The 20450-nt window shown below is 38.8% G+C and overlaps 1 protein-coding gene across 1 annotated transcript in view; it reads right to left on the bottom strand.

Moving 5' to 3' along the window:
• Window positions 1-1236: 1236 nt before the first annotated feature.
• The window catches only part of vsnl1.S (visinin like 1 S homeolog), a 99161-nt gene continuing 79947 nt past the window's right edge, over window positions 1237-20450 (bottom strand). The window contains 2 exon segments of the mRNA NM_001095006.1: window positions 1237-2468; window positions 7426-7641. Coding sequence (NP_001088475.1) covers window positions 2271-2468; window positions 7426-7641 — 414 coding nt within the window. The 3' untranslated portion in view covers window positions 1237-2270.

The following is a 20450-nucleotide window of genomic DNA, read 5'->3' as shown; positions in this document are numbered from 1 at the left end:
ATAGGAGAAGGAAATCCTAGAGAGAAGACCAAGAGATATTGGGCAGAACCTGCCTTGTAGGACCACAAATAATTTTGCAGGGTGATGCTGAGCTACCGGGCTAAGCTAAATCAATAAAATAGTTGCCACATCCTACTTAATGTCTATGTGCCCAGGCCATAGCTCCATGTTTCCTGCATTCCTGGCCCAAGGTTCTAAAGCTTTTTTTCCGCAGTTTTCAATTTATCTGACATTTATGCTATCACAGAGAGACATCAGAGAAGGAAATCAGAGAGAGAAGACCAAGAGATATTGGGCAGAACCTGTCTTGTAGGACCACAAATTATTTTGCAGGGTGATGCTGAGCTACCGGGCTAAGCTAAATCAATAAAATAGTTGGCCCGCTCTACTTAATGTCTATGTGCCCAGGCCATAGCTCCATGTTTCCTGCATTCCTGGCCCAAGGTTCTAAAGCTTTTTTTCCGCAGTTTTCAATTTATCTGACATTTATGCTATCACAGAGAGACTTTAGAGAAGGAAATCAGAGAGTGAAGACCAAGAGATATTGGGCAGAACCTGTCTTGTAGGACCACAAATTATTTTGCAGGGTGATGCTGAGCTACCGGGGCGAAGCTAAATGGAGAATTCTACCATTGTGATTTTATTTGGTAAGAATTTTATTTCAAGTGATTTGTTGAGGATTTGTTTCCCATAATTCCACTGTTTTACTAATGTAAACAAAAAATGCAAATAAAAATGGCTAGATTTACAAAGAAGTCTTTCCCATAAAAATAATGAAAACACATTTAGTTACGACATAAAGATAAAGTTGTGCCTAAGGCCAAATGTCGAACAGCTAGTTCTTTGTGTTCTCAGTAGGCCTCTTTTCTCTGCTCCATTTGTATGAATCTAGTGAATTTATGATGCACCAAGATCTGCTCCATCTGTGGCAACCTAGGTAGGGTACAATTCACTGCCTCGTCTTTTGTCATCAGTTTTGTAACTGTTGGTGAGCTCCATCTGCTGTTGACTCCATTCAAAACAAAAATAACTAAAAAAAAATTGTGTGTTGTCACAAACGACACAGACGCAACAACAAAATCGCCTATATTGCATTCCCCTTAAGTATACAAACAAGTATGTTTCAGTAAAACAAGTGCCATCATTTTAAAGCCATGAAGCAAACAATATATATATATATGGCTTTCACCATCTTTCCTGGAGAAAGACATCGGGGAAAGGGGGGGACGGAGAGAGTCAAATGTTAGAAAGAATTTATTCGGGAACATACAGTATATTGCAACTTCTTTTTGAAAATCCAGGCAGAAATCATCAGTACACTTTCAAAAAAAAAAACCAAAAACAAAAAACCAATACTGTTTCCTCTCTCAATAAAACAATAGTATATCTAGATCTATATATATATATATATTCTCATATATGTATCTGTTTGTGAAATATACTGTACATAGATATATATATATATATCTCAATCTGGACCTTATTTGTTTACTTCCTAGGGGAGTTTTCAGATGGACTGAATTTGTTCATACTGCATACAGATGGAGCCGACTGGTCTACCCAGCCACACCCTTTTATTCCATTGGTGGGCTGCCATGTGCCAGATGCATCAATCGCTCCATCTCTTATCTTGGACACAACTCTTTCAATATCGAAAGGATGCAAAATAAAAATGAGGTAAGAGTTAAGGCAAACCTAAAGGGCATGCAGATGGGAAACATTTATAGTCACTAACATCACAAGCACATGGGAGGGGCAGAGCGCTAGGGGCGGAGAAACGGCCCCCATGGTCCGCCCACGCACTACTTAACAGCAGGTGAGATGGGCTATTAAAACAGTTACATTGCCATGGAATTCAGTGTCACTACCAATAACAGTATAGGAGACACAAAGCTAGCATCAGTAGGACAATAAATAGTATCATATTTAAATGCAGTACAGAACTGATGCACAGGCTTCCAGGAATGGGACTGGTATGAAATTACATTGCACACTTCACATTGTGGCAGTCAGATTTTTTTGTTTATATATATATATTATATACTTTTTAAAATTCTTTAGCAAATGACATTCTCATGCACACGAGTGTTTCAAACACAAGAAGCAAGTCCATTTACAGGTAGTCCAAGCAATTAATTTTTTTTTTTTTTGTCGTTTTGTTATTTTACGGGATTTGTTGATTATTTTTTTTTTTTTCATCGTGGAAATAGCTGCAAACTGAATGGAACATTGAAACTTGTGTGCAGTCCGTAGGCGCCTCCGGGGCCGGCTCATTTCTGAATGTCACATTGCAGCAGTAAAACAATGGAAGGGTCACTCTTTGCCGCTTCTTTGAATTCGTCCAGTGTGATCTGGTCATCATTGTTCTTATCCATCTTGCTGAAGATCTTGTCTACCCTTTGCTCGGGTGTCAGGCCATCTTCATTCATTTTCATCATAATCACCGTGCCCACCATTTTATAAATAGCCTGGGGAGACAAGAAAGGGAGAGGGCGGGGGAGAAGAGATCAATCATGTCAATTACTCATAGCTTAGTGTGTGTTGGTATACATATATATATATATATATATATATATATATATATATATATATATATATATATATATATATATATATATATATATATATATATATATATATATATATATGAAGTTGCATGACCTTTATAAATACATGCATCCATATCTCTCTATCAGATGCATCAAAGCACTTTACAGAAAGAAGAGATGATACTTAAGAATCTGGAAAATTCATAATATGTGCCAAATGCATCAATATGGTCTTCATCGAAAGACCACACTAGCACACGAGACTTGTGTCTGCAGGGCAAGCCCTTGCAAAGCATACCTCACAACATTTTGGAAGTAAAAAGAGGGACAAAAAAAATTTTCCCGCACGTACCGCTTCAATTTTTTTTGACCACACCCCTTTCTGTGGCCACACCCCCTAATTACCATGTTTGTTTTACAAAGTTTGGCAGGTTATGAAAGTTTGAAAATATTTCGCCTTATCTAAACTGAGTTTTTGTGTCTCAAAATTGTTACAAAGTATCTTATTTGCACCTGTGGCTGTTCTGGGCTCTCTGCTAAAAGCCAATTAAGTGAGAAACTTTGTTTCTTTTTCTGGCTGTTCAGTGCAGAGAAAAGAGGGACTTTCCAGTACAAATGAGGGACTGCGGGTTGAGCTGTCAAAAGAGGGACTGTCCCTCTGAAAAAGGGACAGTTGGGAGGTATGGCAAAGGTTTTTACTGCGGTGGTGCAACGTTTCGGGGCTCCGTCTCTTTGTCAAGCATGTTTGACAAAATGTTTTGACAAAAACATTGAATATAAAAAAAATCTGTTTGCTCTTTTGAGAAATGGATTTCAGTGCAGATGTCTGCTGATGCATTTTGAAAAAAAACATGTTTTCTGATGACAGGATCCCTTGAAGCTTTTTTTTTTCCCAAGAGAATGTGATTATTAATCAGATCCCAAGAAGCACTTTCTAGAGTTTTGAGAAATTCAGAATGAATCCATTTGATTCATTCTCAATCCATATTGGCATTAATAAATTCCAGTGAACATTATGGGTCAATCATACACTTTCACATATTAAGGACTTTATTCTAATTACCTTACATTCTGTGCTAATTGTATGATTCCTTGCTCAATCTGATTGCCTTGGGCCACAAACAGCGGAATTTAATATATAGCCCATAAGAAACTCTACGGAGTAGCTGCTTTTAAACTATTTGGGGTACAAGAGAATTCTGCAGCCCATAACAAATCATGGAGGCTCCTAGTGAGTTAATGAAGTCACAGGCGTGGGTTTTGTTGTGACATGTTAAGTCTAATTACAACACAATCACTTTAGTTCATTGAACCAGAGTACAGTTCTTGGTTCACTGATCCACAGCACAATGTAACAAATGTGACGCTCATGGTAACTTTGCCGTTGTTATGGTCATGTTCAATGAGCCTGCATGAGAGTGAACTGTATGTATGGTTCCTGGCCGACTGACTTATAAATAATTACATCCTGTAGGTTTTTTGTACATTGATGAAAACTTCCCGCAAAGGCAGGTCTAATTGAGAGTTTGTTTATCAATATTTGTCTTTTTAGCTCTATCCACTGAATTGGGGCAGCCGCTCCTTTCATATGCATCTGGGAAATATTAAATTGGGTCATGCAAAAATACTTTATTCATGACTTGGTTTTTCAACCAAAATTTGCATTCCTATGTAAAATCACGAGAGAGAGAATACATTTCAAACAATTAAATTAAAAAAAGCCCAAAAGAGCAAATTATTTTGCCAAAGCTGTGCTCTTAGGTGTTAGAAGAGAACTTAACAATTTAATGCCTGATCTCAAAGGCATTCATTTTATGACTAACCTCTAACAAAATTGGTTATTGTCCTATACCAGATATTCAGTTCCATTTATTTATTTATTTATTTAGTTCTACCTCCTACTAAGGCCACCAATTCAAGTCTGAAGTCAGGGTTATTGTTATATCTGATCTATGTCTACCTTCTAATATGGTAGGCCATTTTCATATACCAGCCATTCAGTTTTGGTTCTTCAAGCCATTAAGTCAACCTCCTACTAAAGGCAATCAAATCAAGCCAGAAGGCAAGGTCAATAAGTCCATATCTGATATATGGCTAACCTTTAACATTGTAGGTCATTATACTATACCTGCCATTCAGTTCCAGTTTAAGCTATCAAGTAAACCTCCTTCTAAAGGCCACCAAATCAAGTCTGAAAGCCTGGTCAATAAGTCCATATCTAAACTATGGCCTCTAACCTCTAACATGGTAGATCATTGTCTCATACCAGCTATTCAGTTTCAGTTCTTCAAGCCTTCTTGCCATAAAGTCACCACTTCCTAGTAAAGCTGACCATAGAAGTTCAGATTTTATGTCTTGTACGACTAACAATCAAATAGCAACAATCTAGAACTAACCATTCAGATTTAAATTTGAACATTAAAGTAGAAAAAAAAAGAAATAGGACAATGTTTGGCCATTAATTGACAGAAAGCAATTGTACAAAACTTATGTCCCAGAAATAGTAATGACAGTCACTCATGGATATCGTGCAACAGGCAATATATGCAAAGATATTATCTTTACCCAGCAGAAAGTTTCTAAAATGTCCGATCAACGAAATGACAGATAGCACGAATATTGTCCATAGACGGTCCAAAAATTATACAAAACTTTGTTTTGTATGACTACAGGGCCTATTTACAAAGCCTCTGTTTTTTTCCGGTTGAGTTTTTTAGGGGGAAAACTTGAATTTTAGAAATATTCATCATGCTCCAAAGCCGATAAAAATCTGAATCCAAAAATACTCCAGCTTAAACATGTCACAATCATGTAAAAGTCAATGGCCGATGTCCTTTAACAATTTGAAGATGTTTCTTGCCTTCATAATCTTCAAGGGTTTTGAGGTGGTTTTCGTTCGTTAATCTGAAAAGCTAGGTTTTTCTTGCATCAAAATGCACCTTTTTTGAGGTGTAAAATCGGAAAAGTTGAACAATTTAATTTCACAGCAGATTTTGTTTGCGAATGTTTCGTTTGGATTTATTGGCAAATAAAGGGGATTCAGATTTGGGAGTTTGGTCAAATTTTTTTTTATATAGTGAGAAATAGTTTTAGTTAAAATCCGTTCTATAGCTGCGTCTATGGCCATCTTAAAGGCAAACAATTTAAATCTGAAGGCAAGGTCAACAAGTCCATTTCTGATCTATGGATAACTTAGAAAATGATAGGTCATTGTCCTACACCTGCCATTCAGTTCGAGTTCTTCAAGCAATTGAATCAACCTACTTTTAAAGGCCCAAAGCCAAGTCTGAAATCAAGGTCAAAAAGTCCACATCTGGTCTTTGGCTAATGTCTAACATGGTAGGTCATTGTCCTCTTTCACCCACTAAGTTTTGATTTTTAAAGCGATTACATCAACCTCCTACTTAAGGCCACCAAATCAAGTATGAAGGCAATGTCAATAAGTCTATATCAGATCTAAAATTCTGTACTCTAGAATACCTCAATGCCAACTTGGTGGTTATTTCATTTCTAAGGAAGCAAGATTTAACAGTCAAACCTCAAAGTCAACAAGTCAATTTTAACCTTTAAAGTTCGATCTCAAAGCCATTATGCGGATGTCGATTTGAGAGGCAGTCTGACCTGTGAGTCAAGATGTTCTATTCTATAAATAATATGTGGCTGGTCTAGAGTGTGAATTAAAAATGTTTTTGAGAAAATGATGAGATTATTGTCTGACGAGTATTAAGGGTATTCTTATATTAATCATATTAATATCACAGCACAAAATAAAACTCATATTCGATATCGAATTATCAATTCTGTACATGTTCTCTGGCAAGTTTCTTACAACCTCTTCGCAGAGTGAATGCCCTTGACTGGAATTTCTGGCAAAATATTGAATATAAATCAATGGGCTAAATTAAGTTTTTAGAATGTTTTAATCCATTCCTGCATTTTTAGAATTCTTTCACAGAACAAAGTAATTAACTCTGCAATTTGAATTAGCTCTATCTGTATGGGCACAATGAGTCAATCATAGCACAGAACACCAAAGAACGGCATGTAAAAGCTTCTCACTCTGTATGTGATTTGACGACTCGGTTCTTTTATTCCAGCATTATTATAAGTGTTCATAAAAGTAGGTCATATAACAATATATATTTTATATGATATTATAGAAATTCAGACAAGCACATTCGTTGAACCATTTAAACAATATACGTGTTGACTGTTTGGATGTCCTTCAGTTGGGTTCCTGGGTCAGTAAGGTGGATATCTGCACAATCCAGCCATGTGGATGGAAAATAAATGTGGGATTTGTAGGCAGAAAAGTTGGCTCATGCATTTGTGGGACATCTGATGTTTATCTTGTTATCAGTTGGACTTCCTACTTGTTCTGGCTGACCAACTATAATGTGATTGCACTTTCAATTGGTAGGCCAGCACACATGGACTTGTTTAAAGGTCATGTCCATGTGTGCTTTCCTACCAACTGAAACTGCAGTCACATTATGTTTGGTCAGCCAGACAAGAAGGAGGTCCAACTGATGACAAGATAAACATCAGATGTCCCACAAATGGCTGACTGTGGAGATACCCATCAGTTGGGTGGATTTCCAGCACACATAGACATGTTTAAATGTGGCCACGGCAGATTGGCTTTAAAGTGCCCAGATTTAGGAGGAGGTTGGTGATTCCTATTAAGCTTCTAATGTTTGGAACAATGTCCATTTGAGATCCTATTAAGCTTCTACTGTTTGGAACAATGTCCATTAGAGATGTACCTTGAAATATTTCCAGTTCATTAATTAAGAAGTACCTGCCTTGCTTACAGCTTTTCTTGACTTTAGAACAAAAAAGAAAATGCATGTGATAGGCTGGATATTTGACTTACCTCTATGATTTCCAACATTTCCACTCTTGTAATTTTTCCGTCGCCGTCGAGATCGTACATGTTGAAAGCCCAGTTAAGTTTTTGCTCAAAGCTTCCCCTTGAGGTGATGGAAAGTGCACAGATAAACTCTCTGAAATCGATCGTCCCATCGCTATTTTTATCGAAGGTTCTGAAAGCGTGCTGGGCAAACTTCGATGCATCCCCATATGGGAAAAACTAAAGAGAGACACACAAAAATAGTATAACAATTAATACTGGAGATCTAGACACTATCTTTGGCTGATTTCTCATTTCACTTGTATTTCATTACTTTTACACTCTTGTGTTGCACACGTAATGTTCCGATAAAAGAAAATTCTCTTTTTGTAAGGAAATAATAAGAATTTGATGTTGTGGGTTCAGGTTCCCATCTTATGTCATATATTTGATCAGAAACCACCTTCACTCAAAAAAGGTCCTATAACCCAGACCGAAACGTTGACCATGTCTTTTATAAAAGTTTCTTAGCTCAAACCCAAGAAGTACATCCTATTATAATGATATGGGTCAACCCTACACCCAGTGCTCTGAACCCACAATGTTTGGGAACCACTTAAACGTCTTAAATAAACCACATTTTAATTTGTGCAGATAGTTTTGCTGTATAAGTAGCCAAGTTCATATTGTGTTTTGATGCTATTTGTGTAATCTGTAGACCCCAACACATTCTAGAGCAACTAAACCATTGACAACAATACAAAAGAAGGTGTGGCATGATGCACCATGTTGGGCCAGATGCATTACTAAAACTTAACTCTATAAGCAATTCTAAAAAATGTATAGAGAAGTGGAAAACAAAAAAGAAGCAATTAGGGCAAGAAGAGCCACATGCACAACCACCAGTACTCCTCTGTACAGACAACGTTTGAATACATTTTGCTTCCAGTAGCAAAAAACATGATACTTTCTTTAACTTTTATTACTTGTTTGGGCTTTGATTTGTTTTTGGTGGCATCTGAAACCCAAATCAGTAACTTGCACTCACTACACATAAAGCTAAAGAATGATTGGTTGCTTTGTGTTTCTGAACAAAATTGTGCCGTAGCTTCATTGTTCCTATTAAGAGCTATCACCTCAATCAGAATAAAATGTGGGATTCGCATCTCTGCTAGTATGAATCAGGACTAGTGCCATTAAGTCTCATCTGCCTCCCAATTAAGAAGGTGCCAGTCTAACAGATTTTTATTTATAGACCCAATTACTTCCAGAAAAAAAAAAGGAAGAAAAAGAAGAAAAATTGGTTAGTGTGAGATGTTGTAGCTGGGAAACTTGGAAGGCTCTCAAGGCTCCGAGTATCAAAGCTGAGGCCAACATCAGAGAGGAGCTTGGAAAGCCGGACAGCATCTCCATAAATTACTGAAAAAGATAACCGTTCAGCAAATATGTGAGATAAGGAAGTGTTATGACATACGTGTCTGTAAGAAGATTCTAAATATTCCAAATCTTTCCTTTTCCTCTGACTGTACTGTACTCCAGCCAAACTATGTCATCCTGTCCCCGGGTCAGAATCCAAATAAACCGTACCTTCAATTACCTTCCACTGTTAAAACAATTACAAAAAAAGCTTTAAAAAAATCAATCCAGGGCCCAAGCTATGAATCTGTATTACTATTGGCTTATTCCTGTTTTCCAGGCACCATGGAGTTACAATACAATAATAAATTACTGTATTTTCAGCCTTATGTTAAAGGGCATATATTAGTGATACACTATTTTAGGATTCCTTTGTGAAAGATTTGGACAAATACTGAATATGAACCCTAATTTGCATATGCAAATGAAGTGAAATGATGGGGTAACAGTCATGTGATTTTTTTTGGATCTGGATTCGGTGCAGCCAGGCACTTGGATTTGACCAAATCTGATTCCTGCTGAAAAAAGGCTGAATCCCGAACTGTATCCTGGATTGGGTGCATCCCTAGCATATATGTATAGTATAACGTACTGTATGGTATAATGTAATATAAGTATAATTTGTGAATTATTATTATTTTTTTTCTTTTACTTTTCATGATCTTAGCAGTTATTCTCTGCTAATATCATATATTTGTAACAGGGGTGGCGCTTATGGTTCTGTCAGGGGGGCTGCTGGATAGAAGGACAAAGGCCTATGTTACTGATACAGCAAGTGTTTCCTGAAGCAGAGCTTCATCAGGAAATGGCCAGACTAAAAGCAGGCAAAGCTGTTGTTTCACATTTTTTCCTAGATTCTAGCAGTTTTACACTGCTAATGAATCAGAAACAACTCCACCCTCTGGCCAGCCTTCACTGAGCACAGAAGCAGCTTCTAATGCTTCTCTGCTCAGTTCTATCCAAACAGAGCAGAAAAGGGTGTGGACTAGAAGACTTTCATTTTCTGACAGCTGTGCATCTGAACATAACAGCAGGAGGTCGCTGCTGATGTTACAAACGCTTTATATTGGCAATGTAAAAACTGCTAATATCTCGAAAACTACTGAAAAATATTAAGCAACAGCAAAAGTGCTCTTCTGACCAATTTTTCATTTTCACGCATTGGGGTTTTTTCTTTAATAATATTGTTGTTTGACATTTATCACAATGTTTACAGAATAGTAAGGGTGCAAGGAGACATTCTGCTGAGCCCTCTGTTTACATAAACATTTCCCTGATTAAAAATGGTCAATTCCTATAGTACAAGCTCAATTCAGGCAATCTGACATGATTCCTTGTAGGCTGGAACCACCAATTGTAGAGTACGGGGGTAACAAACATATACAGAAATATAATTATCCATATAAATGTACATACATATATATATATATACACGTTGTATATAAAAAGCCTTAGGGAAGCGCAAACACATATCACACCTCATCTCATTTCTTTGATAATTTGTAAAATGTGATTTATTTTCTGAGCCCAGCCATTCCCTGTGAGACACATCCATTAGAAGTGACATTATTTACAGGTAATATACAGAGGATTGTTTCCACTAGGCATATTGTATATCTAAGCATGATTAAAATGAACATACTGTATGAATGTATGTTAGACAGAGACATCAGAGAACAATGCAGCCCTGGAAGCGGGCGATGCCATCAGGTTTAATGGCACAATATTTGTTTGAATCCGGGAGAGACATAATAGCAAATGTGCAACTGTCACTTAGAGCTGGGCTCAATCTCACACATTGATTGCAGAAATGACAAAATGAGATTTCTTATCAATTTGATCTGATGGGTTTGTTGCCCGTGATATTCCCTTCATTTAATTGAGATAACAGGGGTCTTGGTTCAATTTCCCTGCCAGCTCCTGAATGCCAGGGTGTAAATGTGGGCTTTGAATTTGGGATGTCTCAGTTAATCAGCCATGTTGGCTCTCTAGCACTGGGCCAAGATGCAGAAAACTCTGTGTTCGGCTCCAATCTCAACTTTGTAACACTGGGCTTTTTTTATTAAAGGGATACTGTCATGGGAAAAAAAATTTTTTCAAAATGAATCAGTTAATAGTGCTGATCCAGCAGAATTCTGCACTGAAATCCATTTCTCAAAAGAGCAAACAGATTTTTTTTATATTCAATTTTGAAATTTTACATGGGGCTAGACATTTTGTCAATTTCCCAGCTGCCCCAAGTCATGTGACTTGTGCACTGATTAACTTCAATCACTCTTTACTGCTGTACTGCAAGTTGGAGTGATATTACCCCCCTCCCTTTCCCCCCCCCAGCAGCCAAACAAAAGAACAATGGGAAGGTAACCAGATAGCAGCTCCCTAACACAAGATAACAGCTGCCTGGTAGATCTAAAAAACAACACTCAATAGTAAAACCCATGTCCCACTGAGACACATTCAGTTACATTGAGAAGGAAAAACAGCAGCCTGCCAGAAAGCATTTCTCTCCTAAAGTGCAGGCACAAGTCACATGACCAGGGGCAGCTGGGTAATTGACAAAATGTCTAGCCCCATGTCAGATTTCAAAATCGAATATAAAAAAATCTGTTTGCTCTTTTGAGAAATGGATTTCAGTGCAGAATTCTGCTGGAGCAGCACTATTAACTGATTCATTTTGAAAATTTCTTTTTTTTCCGTGACAGTATCACTTTAACATCCAGGTTCAACTCCAGGGGCTCTAATTCAGGTTGGTCTGGGTTCAAATCCCATCTCAGCTCTAAGACTGACTTTAATTCAGGAAAACCTGCCTTCAATTCTTATCTCATCTCTGTAACATTTGTCTCTGGTTCTGGTAAGCTTGGGTTCATCACTGATTTAGGTAAGTATCTAATTATTGAGTATCAGATTCAGCTCAATTTTTTTCAGTCTAGTTGACTTTCTTAAGCCGCTTCAAAAACTCTAGACGACCAACCGAATGCCAATTAAAACTCATTTTTATTTAACCATTAAAATAAAGGCCAGACAGTTTACGTGTGCAGACCTATGAATAAGTGCACCTGCACATGCAACGGGTCAGGGGTGTCTGTCATGCAGCCTCCTTCAATTGCTGAATGGGGGAAGCCTGGGTTCAAATACCACATATGTTATTTACCATAGAACTCTGGGCTCATTTTAATAAAGGCATTTGCAATATGTAGATGATGTATTAATACTAATACAGGTATGGGACCTGTTATCCAGAATGCTCGGGACCTGGTGTTTGCAGGATAAGGGATCTTTCCATAATTTGGATCTTCATAACTTAAATCTACTAGAAAATTATGTAAACATTAAATAAATCCAATAAACTGGTTTTGCTTCCAATGAGGATTAAATATATCTTAGCTGGGATCAAGTACAAAGTTCTGTTTTATTATTACAGAGAGAATGGAAATACATTTTTAAAATTTGGATTATTTAATTATATTGGAGTCTATTGGAGATGGCCTTTCCGTAATTTCTGGATAACGGATTTCCAGATAACGGATCCCATACCTGTTTATAGATTTAAACGTATATATTCCTACTGAAATCCATGCTGTTGCCCCTTTAAAATCACTGCTACAGAGAGGCCGGCTGCTTTGCTGAATAAGGTTCCCATTGTATAGTTCTGGCACAGCTGATCCCCTGCCTCTCCGCGCTGAAACTGCCACATTACACAGAGCTGCCGGGATCCCAGCCAGAGGATTATCACAACATACATGGCTTCAGCCTGCTGATTCCTGTTTATCCCCAAGGGCATATGTGCAACAAGAGCCTTTCATTGTGTGCCGCTTGTCAGCCTATAGGACAGACCTGCACCCTTTCCTACTTCTGAACTCCCAGCAAGAACTCCCAGCATCCCCTCTAGTTCACTAACTAAGCACTGATTTCAGAACAGCTTAGATAAATGTGTGTGGAACAAAGAATAATTGGCAATTACGTCTGTTGTCGGAAATGCAATGCTGAAACGCTTCCCTGTTTTGCCCCTGCAATGCGCTATTCTCTAATTATCTTCCTTTGTGCGTGAACCCCTGTTCCCGTGTTTAATCAGCGAGTGCACTGTGTTGCCCACGAAAATCTATCATTATTATTATTTAATGACTCCTCTCCGTTGTACCTTCTGTATGATAAACACAAACCGTGCACTTTGTTCCACATTAACCTTTTCTGCAAAATATCATTTAGTGGAACAAAAGTGTTTGCAGTAGGAAAGAGAGAAAGGCGCCCGACTCATTATTTCTTTGCGGCACAAATAAACAGCAACGTCTTTAGTGGAGAGGATTTCCATATTCATCAGTGTAGTAGATGGTTCAAACTTTGCTATAATGTTCTGGAACATGGAGTAGAACCAATGGACCCCCTGACAGAACTGCTCCAGGCCAGAATATGTCTGTGATGTCATCAAAACTGTGTCAAGTACGGCACATGCCGACTAGATGCCAGGGTCATTAGGGATGTTAAGTCACCTGGTTGACATGAAGTTCAAAATATTAGCCCACTGATGCCAATGTCCATTGTCAGTTTGTGGTCCCATTCCCTCTGCTCTGGTAGGTTCTCCTTTGCTGATCTACACTTTTCTAACCTAGCCTGCACTCTTCAAGCCTAGTGAAGATTTACTAAGGTTCGACTGGTAAATTCAAATTAGAATTTTCAAATTTTTTTGGGTAAAAACTCACAATTTCGAATTTAAAACTACCAACTTGAATTTGAATGTGAGATTTACCACAAATTGTTCCTTGGAAACAGTTCTAATTCGATACTTCGCCGCCTAAAACCTTCACGTAGACTTCATGTACAAGTCAATGGCAGAGGCCCGTTGAACCATGTGAAGATGTTAATTGCCTTCCTGACTTTACAGTTTTTTTTTCCGGGAAGAAAAGTCGATTGAAATTCGATTCGAAATTTCGGGTCGTTCCTATTCAATCGAACATTAGACATTGTAATTTTTTCATAAATAACCTCCCATTCGAGTTGTAAGTACATTCGAATTTACAAGAGGTAAAAAAAATTTACATAACTTCGATCTTTGATAAATAACCCCCTTACTGTTGCCTTAACCCAGGATTCCCTAACCTTTTTTAACCATGAGCCACATTCAAAAAAACATACATATCATGTCAAAGTCCAATACACCATTATATGCTTCCCATTCCATATAATGTTCCCTCCACTACATCATGGATATGTAGCTCCATCATAGGGATTGGCAGAAGATTCAGCTTGATATAGTTTACACTTTTACAGATCCATTGTCAGACTGGGGTACCATGAGCCAACCAGAGAACCTCACTCCAAGGACCAACTAGAGAGCCTCATCCAAGTCCCCCCAACGTGCCGCTACACCTTAACAGAAAGATCACTGCACAAATGGATTATGTACACATTAACCCCAGATATGTCATTAAGATCATTTCAGATAACAGATAATGAGCACTACATTAAATACAGATATACCAGAAAGATCACTACAGGCAATGGATAGATTAAAATCATTATCTTACTCAAACTTGCACAAGCAGAAAGCTACACACTTTTTGCTTGTCTGGGTCTGCTTCTCGCTGCTTAGCAATGGAGATAACCCATTTTGGGCAGCAGAAGGCAAGGTCCACCAGGGATTTTCCTTTATACCCCAGTGGGCCAGTCCAAACCTGTATAGAACTAACAACAGACGTTGAGCATATTAAGAATATGGCAAAGGACTGAAGGAATCAAGAGGAACTCCCTAATAACTTGCTGCTGATCTGCTGGGACTAGGTAATGACTTGGTGTTGGAGGATAATGAGGGTGTAAATACTATGTATGTTCTTTAGACCAAGTAGATTCTGGGGTTTTGGCTAGAATGTATGGAGTGTAAGGAAAGTGGAGCTCCAAAGACACAACTTTGTAGAACATCAACAGACACCTTAAACATGTTGGCTTGTGATACTGAAAGGCTGCAGCAAGCACAATCACAAATCACCTTGAATACCAAGGACAAGCAGATCTTGGAAAAAACAAACATGTCCACAATATTTACTGCATTTAATAGATATGTATTTAATAGGTATGTATGGAATGTAACCAAGCCAGAAATTATTGGCCAATGTAATCAGGGCATGTGGTGGATCAATGCCTTATTTCAGAACCTTACTTGGCATTAAAGCAATAAGGCATAAGGAGAAAAACATTATTAGAGAACTTAGAGGGTAGTATTTGGGTCTACCAGGGCAATGGTAGGGGAAAAGACCTTTGTCCCTGTGATTACTTTAATGGAGATGAGCGATGGACAAAGCAGGGTTGATGTTTAATAAAACAGGATCTGGGAGATGACTGAATTCATTTCTTTCTGGATTACAGAAGATCATGTAGTATATAATTGTGCAAAAGGGAGTCTAAATAATAAGGCAGCACCAACGCAAATATAAGCACCAGGAAACAAACAGAAGGAAGGTTCTCTGTTCAAGGTGAGCTCCACCATCACAATTTACTATTTATTAAGTGTAATTCAATAGGACCTAGTCTGTCTCAATGTTTTCCTTTTCATTCCTGTTGCACAAAAGCAGAAATTTTGTGCCCGAGACCCACTGTGTCCTTGTGAAGGCTGATTTACAACGCCAAGCCTGTCAGAGTCCTCTTATTTTTTACACTGTAAGCACCACACGATTTGGCTGCAAGGTTATGAGTCTGTCAGGACATGGGTTTTTTTATTGCTGTTTGTTTGGCGGGTTAAGCTGAAAGCAGCACAGTTTGGTTGGACAGGAATGCTAAATGTCAGTGAAGGACTGTCTGTTCTTTTCAGAGTATTAAAGGACATTATAAGAGGTAAATCTGAAGATAGCGTCGTCTTCTGTGACACATTAGTAGGATGCAGATAAATGATAGGTAGGTGATTCTCACAATTTCACAATCCCATTATATTAAAGGGCTACTGAAAGAATCTTCCTCTTGCCGATCCAGATGTGCCGCTTCCAGGTTGGTGCGGCGATTGGGTGTTCTCGGCTTTCTTCGGCAACCCACGTGAAGTCATCGTGATTGGCACGCAAACTGGCACATCTTCCTTTTTCACGTTGCCCAACGTAAAGGTCTATTCCATAGTTTTCCAAGTCTGATATTCGTTCTTGACCCTTGCCTGTCCCTGACTTTGAAAATCTGCTTCCTGTACTGACCACTGCCTGTTTTGACCACTCTTTGGATCCTGTTTGGTGTTGACCCCGGCCTGTGACCTTCACTTCTCTTCTGCCCTCTGTATTGGTACCACTTTGCTCGTTTTGTTTGACCCGGCCTGTTTCACATCTACCAGGGACAATGCTACTGGATATGGTGGCTCCCAACCCCATTAAACAGCTCTGTATTTGAGTTTCATTAAGTTGTAGTTATACATTTAAGAAGGTCTATAGGCAATAAGTGCTATATAATATACTGATACCATGTCAATGACAGCCACAGTTCTTCTGCCACGTGTTTGAGTCCATACTGACACACACCAACTCCATATAAAACATTGCATGTTAGTATATACCAAAACTTGAGATATGGGTCAACAGTAAGGACTACAGAGCATTGGCTGTGCCAGCAAAGAGCACTCCATAACTATACAACGTCTACTAAATGTAACTGGGATTCCTCATACCAATGTAAATCAGGTAGAATGTATTAATTATGAGCCATAAATGAGGGTTTAATGAATGTCCAATGACCGACATCATGACTTTCTCATGTTTTCAAAATTGCCTTTTCTTCATCTGGGACTCGGGCATGCTGACATAGTAGGTGGGCATAGGGCATAGTCTGTTGACTACTTATTGGTTCTGGGGTAGCCCGCACAACACTAATTGGTAGCATTCAAGCAAGCCAATCAAGTTCTTTTTTTGAGTGTATTAAGAAAGTTGAGATTTTACAGCCTTGTTGAGAACGGATTTCTCAAATAATCTAACAATGACTATGGGGAAGAATCAGATCACGGTTTACACAAAAATAGTAATCGTGCCACACAGTGGAAAGTTTTGAAAAATTTGAGATCGCTACTTTGCGATCAAGGCAATAAAAAAAAAATCGCCTGTTGTTGACACAACTTTTTGAGATTTGAGACCGACTGTGATTACCCAGTCGCAGACGTTTCATATATATGAATAAGCATATAAGAAAATGCTTTTATTAAAGACGTTAAAGGTTCTACATAGTACAAAAACTTCTTTCTACTCAAGATGTTGAGTTGCCCTCTAAACAAGAAGCAAGGTCAATTTTTCTACAAAACACTTTATTATTTCCAGCCTACGGGGCGGTGGTTGACCAGACACAGTATGGCCGCCGATGTGGAGCAATAGAGTCGAAGGAAGACATTGAAGCATAAGGGTTTGGGTGGATGCTGCTGATAGAGGAACGGCAGGATTTATCTCAGATATTAAACAAATCTGTAAATAGTGTCGGCTCAGAGAGGGATATGAACCTCTTCACATTCACGCTTGGCCCTCATCACATTTCAATTTGCAGCCGATGCTCATTTTCTCTGCGGTTGCCTCCTGAACACTTTGCTGGAAAATGCGTCCTGCTGGCATCCGGCTCAGGTTAAATCGTACAGAAACCACTTCTGAGCGTCTCTTTGTCTTTCATCTCCTGCAGAACTGACAGTATTTAATAGCACGGAATGGCGCCGGCTACCAATCCGCCTTGATGGCTCCCTCTTTGAACTGCTATTCAGATGTCACAAGCCACAGAGTGTGAAACAGAGTGTGATTCCTGGGATCCCCGTGTATAGGGAGACAGAAGGAACAGAATGCTAATCATGGAGATATCAGATGCCATATTCTGTACATGACTGCTGTTGGATAGTAATAAAGCTTTATATAACGGCAGGTCGGTAACTTATTACCTTCCCTTTTTCAGACCAGAGTCACATTAACTCTACACCAAGCACTGCTCATTGGCAACTCGTTAAGGCTAAACCTGCAGTATGCATAAGTTAACTGCTAATTAGCTATTCTTTGTATAGTATAGTGCTAAGGCTGAACCTTCATGCCCCACTATATAATCCACCAAATTTCTGATCCTCCTCCACATGTATCAGTCTGAGCCTATAATTAATCCCCTTGTTGCATGAAATGCGTAGGGATTTCTGTGGCATGCTACTTGATTCCTTATAACTTTTGACTTTTCCATATTTTGGCTGGAATTTTTGCAGGCACCAATCCAATTTATATTTTCTACAGCTAAAGGGTCAAGGCTTTGTGCCCATACCTAATGTTTGCTTCTCTACTATTTCCATTAGCTGGGGTTTCTACTTTGTATAGTTTATCATTCTGCCCTTCGGGGCAACAGTACACTAGGACCTAGGGGTGCCACCTGGCCGGTAAAGATGATGCTTTGATGCTAATGTTCCTTTAAGGGAAGCTGTGGGAAGTCCTAAGCTAACGGCAAATTAATTAATTTTAAATTGCAGCAGTTCTTTAATTAGATCCAAGCCGTAAGTGATCTGCTGTGGTCAGCACCATTATCCGATAAGTACGGCTTTTGCCAGTCTCTATCATGGGGCTACTCTGCCATAGTAATTAATACCAGCTATTAAAAGCCCAATATATTTTTATATGGCCTTTGTGCTGGAGGAATATTTGGTGAAGTGCAATCCAGGCCAATCCTTTCTGTTTAAATTGTGTTTTGAGCAAATTGTTTGGATGCTGAATGTCTGCTCAGAATCTACGGTAAGAAATATTGATTTTGAGGGAAGTCAGAGCTCAGTGCCCCAAACTATCCCCAAAAATATGGAAACATATAACACGGTAGCCTCTGTTAAAATTTTTTTAGCTTCCTGTATATAGAAGAATTAGGATTGCGCCAGCCCCTTAATGCTCCACAAAGCGATAACAACATCCTTACAGTGAGGCTATTACTGCAGAACAGATGGTGATACCTTTTTTTGGGGTGCTCATTGTGTACCCTAAGAGCCCTGTCCTTCTCTCTAACATCTGGCCAAGTGATTAAATGTGTATTAAGAAGCAGCCTGGTTTCCGTGGATTGCCAGTGGCAGGAGCAGTGCAGTGAATTAGGCCAACCTCATTGAGTAGCAGGGAACATATGGCAGGGAGAAATTAAGCACCACAACTTGATCCACCACTCACATCAGAGAAGCCACAAACCCATCTCTCCCACAATTGTGAAGTGACTAAATTGCCAAAGGTGGCCATTCCTGCTTGGCTTTAAGTTTCTTTACATTGTATGCAGGGGTTGGCTTAGTCTGGGAGTCCCACCCCCAAGGAGCTACAGATCTCTCTCTCTCTCTCTCTCTCTCTCTCTCTCTCTCTCTATATATATATATATACAGTATATATACATTGTCCAACAAGGTTGCACACCATTGTATTAAATGTTTAAAACATAGCGTTTATTTTGTGAGAGAGAGAAGTGGTTGCCAGTAGGCTTACAACAGCTGAACGGCTTGTAATAGGGAGAATTCCAAGTACACAACATGCCATCATTGTTTAATTAAATTAATGGAAACCCTTCATATAAATTTAGAATATGTAGAGAATCTATGTGCCCATAAAAGCTTAAAACGTATGCAATAGATATGCTCATGAATGATACAGAACAGTGTGTTAATGAATCTTACTTCCCCTTGTGTTTCACAACTGCAGCCCTTCCCAAGTAAACTGCCGATCAGAGTCCTGTGACTCTGATCTCTGGATTCAAGTGATCGAAACTAAACTGAGACCCCCAGGCAGCTGGCAAGGAAAGGTAAGAGTTGCATTGCAGTCAGGCAGGTGTATCTCTGGACTAACTAATGCATTTAGGTGGCCATCAGAACAGATCCTATAAAGTCATAGACTTACACAGTGGGCCGGACTAGAGAACTCCATGGAGACTTACAATGGAAACATTATTTCCCCTTTAAAGATGAATTTATATTGTTTCTGACACAAACAAGCAAAGCAAATCCCCTTGCTGATATTTTAAGTCTGTGCTTGAGATAATACAAATGATCCCCTCAAAGGAAATATTATTTCTGTGCAGCCCACTTCCTTTCTGTCGAGCCCATCTGCTCTGTGTATCCAGTCACACACATGGCTGGAAGCAACAGTTGTGCTCCCCCATTGCTGTAGCAACATTATGCATTACAGCAATGTGAATAAACCATGGAATTTAACACCAGCTTACAATAGATTTACAGCAGGATTCACATTATGGAATCAGAGTAGGGTGGGCAAATGGGGCATGTAGTTACACTAAACACAATGTAATGCAGGAATTCCAACTGTCAGCTGTCAATGGTGCAGAAAGTGTCATGCAATTTGGCCACCTCTGCTGTAATCCTTACCTCCCAACATTTTAAAAATAGAAAGATGGACAAAAAGATTTGCTGTGTGGCAAATTGTTTGACCACGCCTATTTTTGGCCACACCCCCTTATTACCATGTTCGTTTTACAAAATTTGGCAGGTTATGAATGTTTGAACAAATTTCTGTGTTTTTTCTGTGTTATTACTGTTTTGCTAATGAAGGTAAACTGCCCTTTAAGCTGCAATTCAGTTTCCCCTAGAGACCTGCTTATCTTAAATTGTTACAATTGTTTCTTTGCTTATCTTAAATTGTCACAAAAGTATCTAAGTGCACCTGCCATCTATTCTGGGCTCTCTGCCAAAA

Source organism: Xenopus laevis, chromosome 5S (genome assembly GCF_017654675.1).
Source record: "Xenopus laevis strain J_2021 chromosome 5S, Xenopus_laevis_v10.1, whole genome shotgun sequence".
Taxonomy (NCBI): Eukaryota; Metazoa; Chordata; class Amphibia; order Anura; family Pipidae; genus Xenopus; species Xenopus laevis.
The sequence above is the reverse complement of the archived record's forward strand: the minus strand, read 5'-3'. Positions and strand labels throughout refer to the sequence as shown.